We start from the raw sequence: 12,842 nt of genomic DNA, 5'->3' as shown, positions 1-12,842 counted from the left end.
CCTGGGGCCACCAGTCCTATGAAACCAGAAGCCACCAGCCAGAGCACCTGCCTTTTGACTGTACTCCCAAGGGGGGTGGGGGGGGGGACTCTGCACACATGAAGCACTTCCATCTCAGAGAGGCTGCAGGATGGCTGTTGGACACTTGCCAGGAGGCCAGCTGCAGATGGCCCGCCTCCAAGTCACATGTTTTCTAAAGACAGGATCAGCCTAAATTCCCTGAGTTGGCACAGGGCCCTTCTGCCACAGCCTTACCAGGCTCGGCAGCCTTGTGCTATCACCCTCACCTCTTTCAAAACCCCATGGCCTGGGCCATCAGCGCCCCTGGGCATCTGGCAGCACACTCTCAAAGCCACCTCCCCTGAGAAGCCTTCCCCTACTCTCCCAGGAGGCTGCACGTCCTCCTTCCTCTGATGCTCCTTTTGGCTTGTCCCTAAGACAACTGTCTGTGTCCCTGCTCCTCTGTCCCTCCGCTGGATGCTAAAGCTCCAGCAGGAACCAGGTAACAGGTTCCAGATACCACTGTCTGGCCAAATGCCTGGCATGGACTAAGGATTCAAAGTTTATTTGCCGACTTAATTATTGCTAACAACTAGGTTCTGAGAGGGTAGGTTTCTGGGACAGTCCATCCAAGAAATATCTACGTCAAGTGTGTTCTTCCTCAAGAACAAGGTGAGCCGTGGACGTAATAAGATGAGGAAGAAACCCACCCCCCATCCCCATCAAGTTCCCGGCAGCAAGTCCAGCAATGATCATCCTATGCCCCATCGGCCACTGCACTACTTGGGGAGGAACAGTCAATGCACGCCAGTCCAGGAAAGTGAGAGCCTTCCTCCCTCTACACTGGCTTCCTGAAGCCTGAGGCAATCCCCCCAAGCAGTGGCCATGGCAGCCCCCGCAGGCCCTTCACCTCCTCCAGGCCCAGGTGGCCAGCCATGCAATACAGGTTTAAGGATGGCCAGCCATCACCTCCCAGACAAAGGAAAAACACACAAGATGTTAAGTACAGATCAGAGGAAAGCTGTTTTCATTCCAGGCAGCAAGATGAACCTGCATTTTATTTATCAGTCACAAAAACACGTTCTGCGGTGAGCAGAGGGTAAGTGCTCTGAGACATGGGTGCACCCCTCAACCCTCCAGGGCAAGCCCTTCAAGACAAGTTAGAAAGCCCATGGCAGCTCTGCCAGTGACTCTGAGTGAGCCTTTGGAAGACAAGTCCGTCCTGAACAACAGTTTAATTTACTTCTCTTTAAAAAGCAGTGGGACAAGGTCTTGACCATGTCTTCATAAATAAACGGTTTAGGATGCCAAACCCAAAGGATTTAGTTATGTCCCCAGTGGGCACACCACCACTCATGGATGGCTTCAGGGAGAACATCCTCAGGTACTCAGTTGCCTGTGACTGATTCCTGCCCGTGGGCATTTGCTCCCTGGGGCACTCCCCATCTGGGCTTCTCTCTGGATGCCGCAGGGCGCTGCTTCCTCATATCCCCATCCGCACCAAGGACACCGTAGCTCCTCCGGAGCCTCCAAGAGGGCGCACCTGCCTTTGCTGCCAAGCACTGAGGGGTTGAAACGCACGAAGATGCAGACTTTGTCATCCTTTCTAGTGAAACTGTTCAGTTGTCTTCCATTTAGATTTAGAATGAGACCCCTTTGCCTCATTTTGGTCTATGAGGGGAGGAGCCTTTACAATGGCTCCCTGGGATCCTGACCTGTGGTATAGGCATCGCTCTGTAACCTCTAGGTAGTTAGGGATTGGCTTCTGAGCCATAGGATGCAGTCAACGTGATGAGATATCACGTCTAGAGTTTCTTTAGACATCTTGCAAGGAGTTTCTCACTTCCTAGTTACTTTCTCGTGTTCTGCTTCTCCCTCTTTCCCTTTTTCTTCTCTAGCTCTGAACCAAAAATCAAGCACAGGTGTTTTGAGCTGCCATCCATAGAGGCTCATGGGGCAGAGAGCTGAGGCAGTGCCAAGGCCCAAAGACACACAGGAACTCAGATTCTGAGTCCAAATGGCTTCCTGAATTCTGGGAACTAACTTGGGGAAAAATCCTCTGCCAGTCTAGCCTCAGTCACAGCCCAGGCTCGGAGGTCTCTCGAGGTTGGGGAAACATACCACATTATGCCTGTATTCCTCTTCCACAAAAGCTGTGGGAAATTCAATACCTGTGTTTGGAGATGGTGGGTATTGGCACAATGCAGTCACAGAGAAACAATTGATAACTAACTGTCTCCCAGGCCTCAGTCTCTCTCCCTGCCTTCCTCCCTCCCCTCTGCTCTGCTCCCAGTTTCTCTCAGCCACGGTGAATGCCTTTTTCCTCTCCTCTGGCCAAACCAGCTTCTGGCAGTGAGGCTCTGTAGCAGAGGTACCTTGTTCCTGACACACAGCATCCAGACTTGTGCAGGACTAGCTCCCTATTTTTCATTCTGTGCTCAGCAATGTAACCCTCAGTGAGGCCTTTCAGGCCTTCTTGTCCAATGCTTCTGCAGCCTTCCTTAGGAGCACACTTCATTTGTCCTCTAGAGCCCTTGTTCTTTTCTTTCACATGTCTTTATATTGTGTTGTGGGCCATGTCTAGACTGTGGGCTTTAAAGGGAAGGAGTCTTGGTGTCTTGAGCAGCGTGCAGGGCCCATCAAGGTACGTGGTGTAGGGGAGTGCTTATGTGTAGAGTTAGTGAATGAATAATTGAGAAGGTCTTGGAGCCCACCTCCCCTTTTAAGCACCTAGGCTGCAGGGAGAAGTGATACTCTGTTTCAAGCTGTTTCTGGGCCAGGGGACAACCAGGATGGTCTGGGCCTGGCTCTTCCGGCTTCAGTTCCTCCAGCAGATCTCCCTAGGTACCATGGACAGGGAAACACCCTCCATCCTGTTCTCCAGCTCTCCTGGAACAGCCCCAGGCAGGTAGACCAGCCAGGAAAGAGATGCCTTTTCTCAGGGGTCCTCAAGGCACTGGCTTTCCAGAGTCACAGGGCCAAAGGAGCAGGATCTCCAGGCTCTAAGAGCATAGGAAAGGACCTCAGAACCCTTCTTTTCCTTCTTTTCTGTCCACTCCCATGGTGTCTTCTTTACTATTCCAGTGCCCTCACCTCAGCCAGAAGAGTGCTTCTGCAGCCACCCCTGTATGTCCAAAGGATGACCCTGAATTTGTCATGCAGACTAGTCTTGTCGCTGGGACCCAGATGCAGTGTCCAGTGCTCTGGCATTTTCCAGATGACATAAACATATGAGAAACAGGTAGGAAAGAACATCCTCACCATGACTAACCATCAGAAAAATGCAACCAAGAACATAATGAGATATCACATCACATCAATTGGAATTTAGCTATTGTAAAAATGATAAGAGCTAAGTAATGCTGCTGAGGATATGGAGGAAAGGGAAGCCCTGGGCACCATTGGTGGGAATGCACATTGGGACAGTCACTATGCAAAACAGTATGGACATTCCTCAAAAAAAAATATAAATAAATCTACCATAGGATCCCACAGTTCCACATCTGGGAACTTACCTGTAGAACACCAAGGAATGTGTCCAAGAAATCCCTGCACTCACCGCTACGTTCAAGAAGAATTATTTTCAACAGACAAGACAATGAAAAACATCAGTGCCCATTCACGGTAACTGGATAAAGAAGTGTTTACCGATATTGGGATATTAATCACCCATAAGGAGAGGAAATCCTGCTAGGTGTGACAGTAGTAATAGACTTTTAGAGCATCATGCCAAGTGAGATAAGTGAGACAGAGGAAGGCCAATACTATATATATGCAGGTATAGACATATACATACAGAGATACTAGGTAGATATAGATAGATAGATGGATAGATAGATGATAGATGATAGATAGATAGATGATAGACAGATAGATATTTTTCCCTTCTACATGGAATTGGAAACAAAGAAGAGAAATGGAGTCAAATAAATTCAGAAAAAGTTCACATTGAAGGAACCAGAAGCAAAGGGAGGAGCGTGGGGCAGGGTGGAGTGAATGGTGAAAAGGTACAAACTTCCAGTTTTATGAGAAATAAGTAATAGAGTTGTAGTGTGCAACCTGATGACTACAGTTCATACTGCTCTATGGTGTATTTGAGAGAAGTTAAAATAAAGCCAATTCAGAGAGTCTCATCACACACACACACAAAGGTGTCCTTTCTTTTCTCTTTCCTTTCTTTTTGTGTCTCTAAGGGATGATGGCGGTGAACTCAACTTATTCTGGTAATCTCCTTAGGGTCTACAAAAGTGAAATCATTATGTTGTGCACCTGAAACATACATAGTGCTCTATGTCAATTATATCAATAAAACTGGGGCAAAAAAATTTACTATTCATAATGAGTCTCAGGAAAGTTGACTTGGTAAAAAGAATGACAGGTAAACAAAACTGAAATCAGCAGAACCTAAAGTCAGTAGATTATGATAGGGCTAAAAGCATCCAAGCCACTTGCATAATCAAGAGACTCTGAGTTAAAAAATCAGTGAATTAAAATGAAAGGAGATGAAGTAGAATTTTAAATTTGTGTTCTATTTAAAATAATTGATCAAGGAATAAAATGCCTTCATAAATTAACTCTGAAAATTACCTTCTCACATAAAGTTTTCATATTTTGAACAACTCCAATTTTAAGCTTTGAAGTGGTCATGGAATGACAACATTTGGTTTGATCCAAGTTGTCTCAGGGAAAATGAATGAAGTAAAATGCCTGAGATAGGACCTACCTGGAAAGGTATAAATGGCCTGATGAAATTCGTAACTTTGTCTCTGCAGCATTTCAATATATTTTTATGTCATTAAGTATGTGAAGTTCATGGAGTACATTATAAATGTTTTAAAGGCATTAATATCTTTGTACCACCTTCCTGTACCCTGTCTTCACATCTCATGGCATCTTGTGAAACTAAAACTCTTTACCATAAATCAGAATCTTCCCATGACTGCCTCTTTCCAGCCCTTGGAAAATAGTATTTTACTTTCTGTCTTTCAGAATCTACTTTAGGAAAGTGCTAAGAGTGATGTCAGAGTTTGTATTTTTATGAATACTCATTTCACTTAGCATAATATCCTCAACGTTCACCCATGTTGTGGCATATGTCAATGCTTTCCTTCTCTCTTTTTTCGACAACTCCAAATATGTTTTATTTTGCAGAACATACAATGTCCAAATATCACCACCAGAAAAATATTTTTTTAATTTTTAATTAACATATAATGTATTATTAGCCCTAGGGGTACCATTCTATGAATCGCCAGGTTTACACACTTCACAGCACTCACCATAGCACATACCTTCCCCAATGTCCATAACCCAACCAACCTCTCTATTCCAGCGGGTGTGTGTATGCAACATCTGTTCCTCCCTGGACAGATTCTTAGGCTGTGTTCATGGTTTAGCTCGTATGAACAATGGTGCCACGAAAAGGTGTGTTCAGATACATCTTCAAGACCATGCTGTCAATTGAGTTGGGTATCTACCCCAGAAGTGGAATTACCACTTGGTAATTTTAATGTTGATTGTTTTGAAGAACTGCCCTACTGATTTCACAACGATGCTGTTAAACATTCCTACCCAACTTGCAGAAGGTCCCAACTTCTCTGCATCTTTGCCAACACCTGATCTTTTCTCTTCTTCTAAGTCTTTCTTTCTTTTTCTGGGGTGAGTCATCTTAATGGGTGTGAAATGGTATCTCATTGCTTTTCATAATTTGGATTTCCCAAACAATTAGTGATGGGATATATCTTTTCAAATTTTTTTCCGTGTGCCTATCCTTGAGGATATGTCTATTCCCCACCTGTACATTCACACATTACATTTACTTTGTTGTCATTGAGTTTACGTGATCTCTATGTATTGTGGATATTGAGCCCCTGTCAGATACATGGTTTGCAAATATGGTCTCCCATCCTGTGGACTGTGCTTTTCCTTTTTTGACCAGGTCTTTTAAAGTCACGAAGATTTTAACTATTCTGAATGTCCAGTGTGTGAATTTATTTTTCTTTTCCATCTCTGCCTTGCAGGTCCTATCCATTAAATCATTGCCAAATCCTGTTTTGTGAAGCTGATGAAGATGACTGCAATGGAGCTCCAACTTGAGAGATGAAAGAGGTTCATTGGTGGAGGCAGGCAGCAGCATGAACTGGAGAAGCACAGGCCTGATGACAGGGTCCTGACAATATGTGATGGCAAGATGGTAGGAATACGTATGCTGGGCCAGCAGGAGACGTGTACTGGAAATGGTACCCTGTCCATTTTGGGCACCACCTGTGTGATGATGGGAGCAGTGAGACATATGACTGGACATGTCCCCAAGCTCAGCCCTTCTTCAAGTGAGCCTTTTACTGCACTCTGCTCCATTAATGTTTGAAGCATTTCTTCATTAGATGAGGGACATAGTTTTACACAACAAAGAGTGCTAAATGTGGCGTGAGTGACATCTGTCTCCAAGGAACTTCTAATTACTCTATCAAGTTGAGTCAGTGTCTGAAGTTAATTGCAAAGAAGGTTGTTCCCGCATATGGCTTTACTCTATCTTTTGATATACAAATCTTGTTCCAATTTTTGTAATAAAGTGGAATGCAGGCTGCTCAGTGTGAGGAGCACACCAGCCTGAATTTGCTGCCTCCCAGTTAGCAAGCGCCCACAGGTTCCCTAGCATGTTTCTGAAAGAGCCTTTGCATTTGAGTTTTTTACCCAGGAGTCTAAGTTGCACACCACATTTTGATGCTCCAAACTGTGATGCATTTTTATGTAAAAGAAAACAGCTGAGCCCCGTAGTTCTGGTGCAATAGGTCGTCCACAAGAGGTGTGCCCTGTGGCCACCTTTTAGTGTGGTCAGCCTACGTGCACCACTGGTGCCCACACCTGCAAGAAGAGGGTGCGGGGATGGAGCTAGACTGTTGCTCTGTGCACATGGTCACCTGGAGATTGGGCTTAGTCCCCCGGAATTGTGACATCACGCCTAAGTCCTTCTCAGCCAAATGGGGTATAAAGCCCTCTATTTTTTTTTAAGATTTTATTTATTTGGGGGTGAGGCAAAAGCAGAGGTACAGAGTCTCCAACAGATGCCCCTCCAAGTGTGAAAGGCCCACGTGGGGCTCTATGTCACATCCTGAGATCGTGACCTGAGCCAAAATCAAGAGTGCTCAGCCCACTGAACCACCCAGATCTCCCTGCAGCCCTCTCTTGAAATGAAATGTCCTAAGTGTTCAGCCATTGGTCTCATGGCTATGCATTCCTGGGGGCCCGTGTCTGCTCCGCAATCCAGGAATGGAAAGGAGGGCCCAACCCCGGGTTTCTCTTGAAAGCAGCCAGTGGCCAGATCGCATCACAGGCTAGACACCCTCACAGGCACAGAGGCCAGCAAAGGCACTCCTACTTGAGAGCCCACCACTAACCTTGTGTCACTGGTGTGGGGAAAGAGGATTGCCAGGGACAGTTGCCTCACTTGAGTGAACTAGCAGTGACTGGCAGTGACCTCATCACCTAACTCTTGGATGGTGTCCTTGTCTACTAGTAACAGGAACAGTGGGCATCCTTCCAGGTATCAGTCATGTTAACTGATGATGCTGTGAAGTAGGTGGGTTTTGTCCCATTTTACAGGTGAGAAGACTGAGGCACTCACCTGAGGTCTTGCACCTACGTTTCCAAGCCAAGATCTGAAGTCTGCATAAGCAGAGATCATAGCAGTGCCTCCCATAGGGTAGGTTTATAAGAATAAAACAGCACAGTAGGGCAGCCAGATTGCAGAGTCAGGAGGACACATTCCCATCCTGGGGGTGCAGCCAGGAAAGAAGCCATAAGTGCAAAGGAGAAGCTGCTGCACCCTAGTTCGTAACTCTCAAGAAAATCATGTACTCAAGCTGTCCCTTCCTTCACTCTTCTCTCCTCATGGATGGGGGATGGTAAGGGGGTGGATAGCAAAGCCCTAGAAGGCCCTCACCTCAGGATCAGGCCCTGCAGAGGCCAGTGGGACTGCGTGCTGACCATAGCCATGTGACTGGCTCAGTCCTGCCCTCACCCTGATGGGAGGTCATACTCTGTGCCTGCAGACAAGAAACCAGCTACCCTGGCCAGCTCCAGCTCCAGGTGGTGTCTGGGCCAGGGAACAGCAGCAGGGGCCACAGCACAACTCAGTGTCCCATCAGAGCCAAGTCTGGGGCAAGGGCACAAGCACGTGACCTGATGCAGCTCAGTCAGACGCTGGCCTGCCACTTCCTGCCACAGTCCAGGGCACCCCTTGGGGCCTGTCTGAGGAAGTGGACAAGGCCCCACTCTTTGGCCTGCCACCCAGTCAGCCCTGGCTTCCCCCAAACCCGACTGCAGTCATAGAGGGGGACAACAGCCCTCAGCTTCCAGGTGAGGGGACTTAGGTGAGCTGGTCCTTGACTGTCCCATGGCCCTGTGGCCTTTCAGGCTAGGAGGCTTTCAGGCAGGTAAAGCTTCCTTCTCAGTGGCCCGAGGACAAACTCCAGAATGTGCCTGGCCTTCCTCTCTGGCTCCCCTCTCCCTGCACGTGCTTCTCACTGTTCCCACACACCCCTGCATCCTGCACCATTCCTGGAGGCCAGGTCCAGCCCCCGAGGGACTCCTACTCTCACCCTGCTGCTGCCTCAGCTAGAGCACATCTGCCATGAACCTACCATCTAAGGGTCTTCCGCCATCTGGCTTTGTCCACGGCCCCAGCTTCTGCCCAAGGTCCCAGGCCTCATTCCAAGTCTGCTGCTGGCTCTTCACTCCCAGGTCTGGGGCCCACCTTCCCACCACTGTGGCTTCTACTCCCTCCTTCAGACCTGCAGGCAGAGGGAAGAACCCCCACAGGAATTCTGGCCCACTGTGCACCCAGCCTGCTGGAAGAGCCCACTGGCTCTTCCACATGCACTTCCCCTTCCTGAGCAGGGGAGGAAGTTAGAAACCCAGAACTCAGGGTGACTTCCTCATGCTGAACCTGGGTCCCCGCTCACACATGCTTCCCTGTGGCCCAATGAAATCCTTGAGTGACACTGTTATCTGGACGAGGCTGGTGAGCAATGGAGCCTCATTGTCTACACATCAGTGCTATGCCTTGACCTTACTGAGTCCTCACAGTGGAAATGCGACTGAATCATTTTGGTGGCTGGGGTATCTTCATGTTGGCATGAAGCTGAGAATTAGGAAGAAAAGAGGTCTCTGTGCCTTGGTCACAAGTAGAGTTTGGAAACATTCATTCATTCAACAGATAGTATCCAGATCCTACTATGTGCTAGGCCCAACCCCTGATACTGGTAATAGGTTTTATTTTTCTGTATCAGTAAACCTCCCACAGCCCTGGTTCTCTGGTCAGAAACCTCTCACGAATTCCTCTTCCATCGCTCCAGCCCACCTGAGCCAAGACCATTCACTAGGGGTCCTAAGGAAGGCATGTGGAGGCCTCCAAGTCCAGGCAGCCCTCTCCATCCAAAGGCTCTTCCTTGTCTTAACCCCCTAATTTCCCTGCATGGTGGCCCCTCAGCCCCACCTGACTCAGGGGCTATGGGAAGACCGCAGGCTGGGGGGGCCAGGGTGAAGCAGGTGAGGACCGCTCTGCCCTGACCAGCTGGCGGCCTTGCCAAGGTCATGCGGCATCTCTGACAGGTCACAGGGAGGAGAGAGGCATGACCATCAACCATCCATTCCACACACTCGAGGGGGCATGCCCTTCCTACATAGAACGAATAAGCATTTCATCCTGTCCTCTGTCTTCACCCATCACCGCAGATGGCTGTTGGCGCCAGTGTTGTTTCCTCTAGGCCAGTGTCTGGCTTTCTGGCCTTGATATAGATTCCAGAAAGCTGGCTCAAGCCGCTGTCTGGGCACTGCCTCCCTGGGCCTGGAAAGCAGGATGGAGTGTGCAGTGGAGAGTCTCCACCTCCCAGGCCTATGGAGAGCGGCTGTTGGGGCACCTGGAGGAGCCAAGGGTGGGGATCAGACTGCCTGGCTCTTCAGTAGTCCTGGCTTCCACCATGTGGCCTTCCCCAAGCCATTCACCCTCTCGAGCCTCAGTCTCCTCCTCTGTACAACCAGCAAAGAGAGGCTGACCACCAGGGTGAGCAGGAACAATGTGCCTGCACGAATGGGGTAGTGGGTAGGTGCTGATTCCCTCTGTAGTGGCCACCCAAGCCACCTGGTCAGACCATCCCAGAATCTCTGGTTAGTTTGTCAGAGTCTGAACAGCAGCGTCCAGGTGGGTATTGCTGGGGTGGGCAACGTCATTTGGGAAGAGTTGGAAGTAAGGAGGTGAGAGGGGTCAGTGTGTGAGGGACCTTGAATGTCTCTTGGGAAAGGCTCATCCTGGAGGTAGCAGGGTGCTTGGAGGGGTGTGAACAGGGGCACCGTTTGTGTCAAACAACAGAAGTGGTCTCTGAGGTTGGATAGGGATTGCCGAATCAGCTGATGCACAATACTCTTCTAGAACTTTCATAGCTATTAAAAGAAGCTCACTGTGGCATTTCCTCCCTTTCCTACCATTGGATGAGCTCCATATACTCCTGTGAATGGGGCTCTGGGCAGGTGACCGTGCCTAGGTTTAGCCAGGTGCTGTTGCTGACTTGGGGTCTTATGCAAGCCACTTCCCTGGTCTGACCTGTCTCCTTGTCTGGAGAAAATCATTCAGAGATTGTCCAGCCCGCCTCCAGCATAGCAGTGAGTTTGGCTATTCCATCCTGGATAGAAAAGCCCTTTGTAAACGGTGTGTGAAGAAACATTAAGGTCATAACTGCGTTATGCTAACAATAACGGGTCTCACCATTCTGCGGTCTTAGTGATGATACTAAGCCAGCAAGGTGACCTCGCTCAAGGTGAGGTGAGCCATCCCCTCCTGATGGAACCTGGAGGAAGTACACATTTGGACTCTGGAAGTGACCCCGAGATGGGTCCCTGCCCCACTCAGGGCTTCCTAAGGGACCCAGTTCAGAGGACTTGGCCATGTCCCCTGGGGGCAAATTGGCCTTTGTTGAGAACCTCTGCTTGAGTTTAGAGGAATCGAGAGGCGGAGAGGGGAGCTCCAGGCTACAATCAACCAAATCCACAATGTGGAAAATCCTACAAGATAAGTGACCTGGTGTCACGAACAAGTATATAGCATAGGAAAAACAAAGGAAGGGGGAACTATTTCTATTAGAAGAGGTGTAAGAGGTCTATCTACTGAGTGCAGTTTGTGGCCTTTGGAAGTTGATTTTGAACATGATAAAAAATAAATTTTCATTTTTTAAAGATTTTTTTTTTTTTGCTTCTCAATGGCTTTGATCATGTCTTTATTCAAAATTAGCTGTCCAAAATTACTTGACTTTTATGAATAAACGTTAAGTTTTTAGGCAGCAGACTTCTCTGCAGTGGCTTTCTTTTCTGCAGGCTTCTTATCAGCTGCTGGTTTCTTGGTAGCTGCAGCCTTTTTCCCCACCACAGGTTTCTTCTGCTTCTTCACACTAACAGCCTTCTTTCCTTTCTTCCCTACCCCAGGCTTCTTGCCTGGAACTCCCTTCTCATCTGATTTGGCTTCTAAGGCTGCCGCCGCCTTATCCATCCGGAGTTTGTGATTCTTGGCCTGGCGAAGAATGGTGTTCCGGCGCATGGTCTTTGCATAGGGGTTTAGCTTCAACATGATTCTCAGGTTCTTCAGTGGATTCTTCTTCAGGACCCTGCGATGAATCTTCTTGCGTGGTGCTCGGAGGGCTCTTTGGATCTCTGGACTTTTCAAGATTCTGCTAAGGTCTGTATTAAGCATCTTATGCATGGGAAGGTTGTAGTTACTCTTGAGGGAGGCAGCCTTACGCCAAGTGCCATAAAGATCGTCCAACTTGCGGAAAGCACTTTCAGTCCATATGCAGAAACGTCCCACATGCCCACCAGGAGCAAGTTTCAAAATGTTCAGTTTGCTTACATTAAGTAAAGTAATTCCAGGAATGTTTCTGAAGGCCTTGATGATACCATTGTCTTCATTGTAGATGATGCAGGGTCGCCTGCGCTGGATACGACGGCGGTTTCTCATTTTGCCCTTGCCAGCTCTCATTCGCTGAGAGGCATAGACCTTTTTGATATCATTCCAGGCTTTAAGTTTTTTAAGAAGCAAAACAGCCTCCTTGGTCTTCTTGTAGCCTTCAACTTTATCTTCAACCACCAAAGGAAGTTCAGGAACTTCCTCAATACGATGACCTTTAGACATGACCAGTGCTGGTAAGGCCGAGGCAGCCAGGGCAGAGCAGATGGCATATCGCTTCTGTGTGGTGTTCACTCTGCGATGCCAACGGCGCCAGGTTTTGGTGGGTGCAAACATGCGGCCCCCACGACACATATTTCCAAAGGCACCCTGGCCGGAGCGGTGAGTCCCACCGCCTCGAACTCTGGGAATTCGAGCCACAGCTCTGCCAGTACCCCAAGACTCAGCACTGGTTTGATGACCTGCTAATTCACTGACAGCATACGGCTGTCTGTTGTTTTTGCGCAAGTTGGTGTGAACAAAGTTCACAATATCCGGTCGAATGGGAGCCTTGAACACAGCAGGCAAAGTAACATTTTTGCCAGATGATTCCCCCTTTTCCGAGTACACAGATATCAATGGGCGAGCACACGCCATCTCGGGGAGAGGAGAGGGCCACGCTCCTCTCAACCCGGCGGCTCCTATAGGAAAAGGCAAGATTTTTTTTTAATTTGAGAGAGAAAGAACAAGCGGTGGGGAGGGGCAGAGGGACAGAGAGAAAGGGAGAAGCAGGCTCCCCGCTGAGCATTGCACTCCATAGGGGACTGACTCAATCCCAGGACCCCAAGACCATGACCTGATCCAAAGGCAGAGGCTTCACTGACTGAGCCACCCCAGCATCCCAAAAAGA

The 12,842-nt window shown here is 48.5% G+C and overlaps 1 protein-coding gene across 1 annotated transcript; it reads right to left on the bottom strand.

Annotated features, from left to right (window-relative positions):
* Positions 1 to 11,253: 11,253 nt before the first annotated feature.
* LOC125109314 (60S ribosomal protein L4-like) lies at positions 11,254 to 12,640 on the bottom strand. Its single transcript, XM_047746165.1, has one exon. The coding sequence runs from the start codon at positions 12,587 to 12,589 to the stop codon at positions 11,327 to 11,329; it is 1,263 nt and encodes a 420-aa protein (XP_047602121.1). The 5' UTR covers positions 12,590 to 12,640; the 3' UTR covers positions 11,254 to 11,326.
* Between the last annotated feature and the right edge of the window lie 202 nt (positions 12,641 to 12,842).

The sequence above is a fragment of the Lutra lutra genome, chromosome 9 (genome assembly GCF_902655055.1).
Source record: "Lutra lutra chromosome 9, mLutLut1.2, whole genome shotgun sequence".
Classification (NCBI taxonomy): Eukaryota; Metazoa; Chordata; class Mammalia; order Carnivora; family Mustelidae; genus Lutra; species Lutra lutra.
Note: the sequence above shows the minus strand (reverse complement) of the source record. Positions and strands in the feature narration are given on the sequence as shown.

What these genes read in the sequence shown, in the direction of transcription:
- LOC125109314 (XM_047746165.1), bottom strand. Translation starts at nt 12,589, where the DNA reads ATGGCGTGTGCTCGCCCATTGATATCTGTGTACTCGGAAAAGGGGGAA.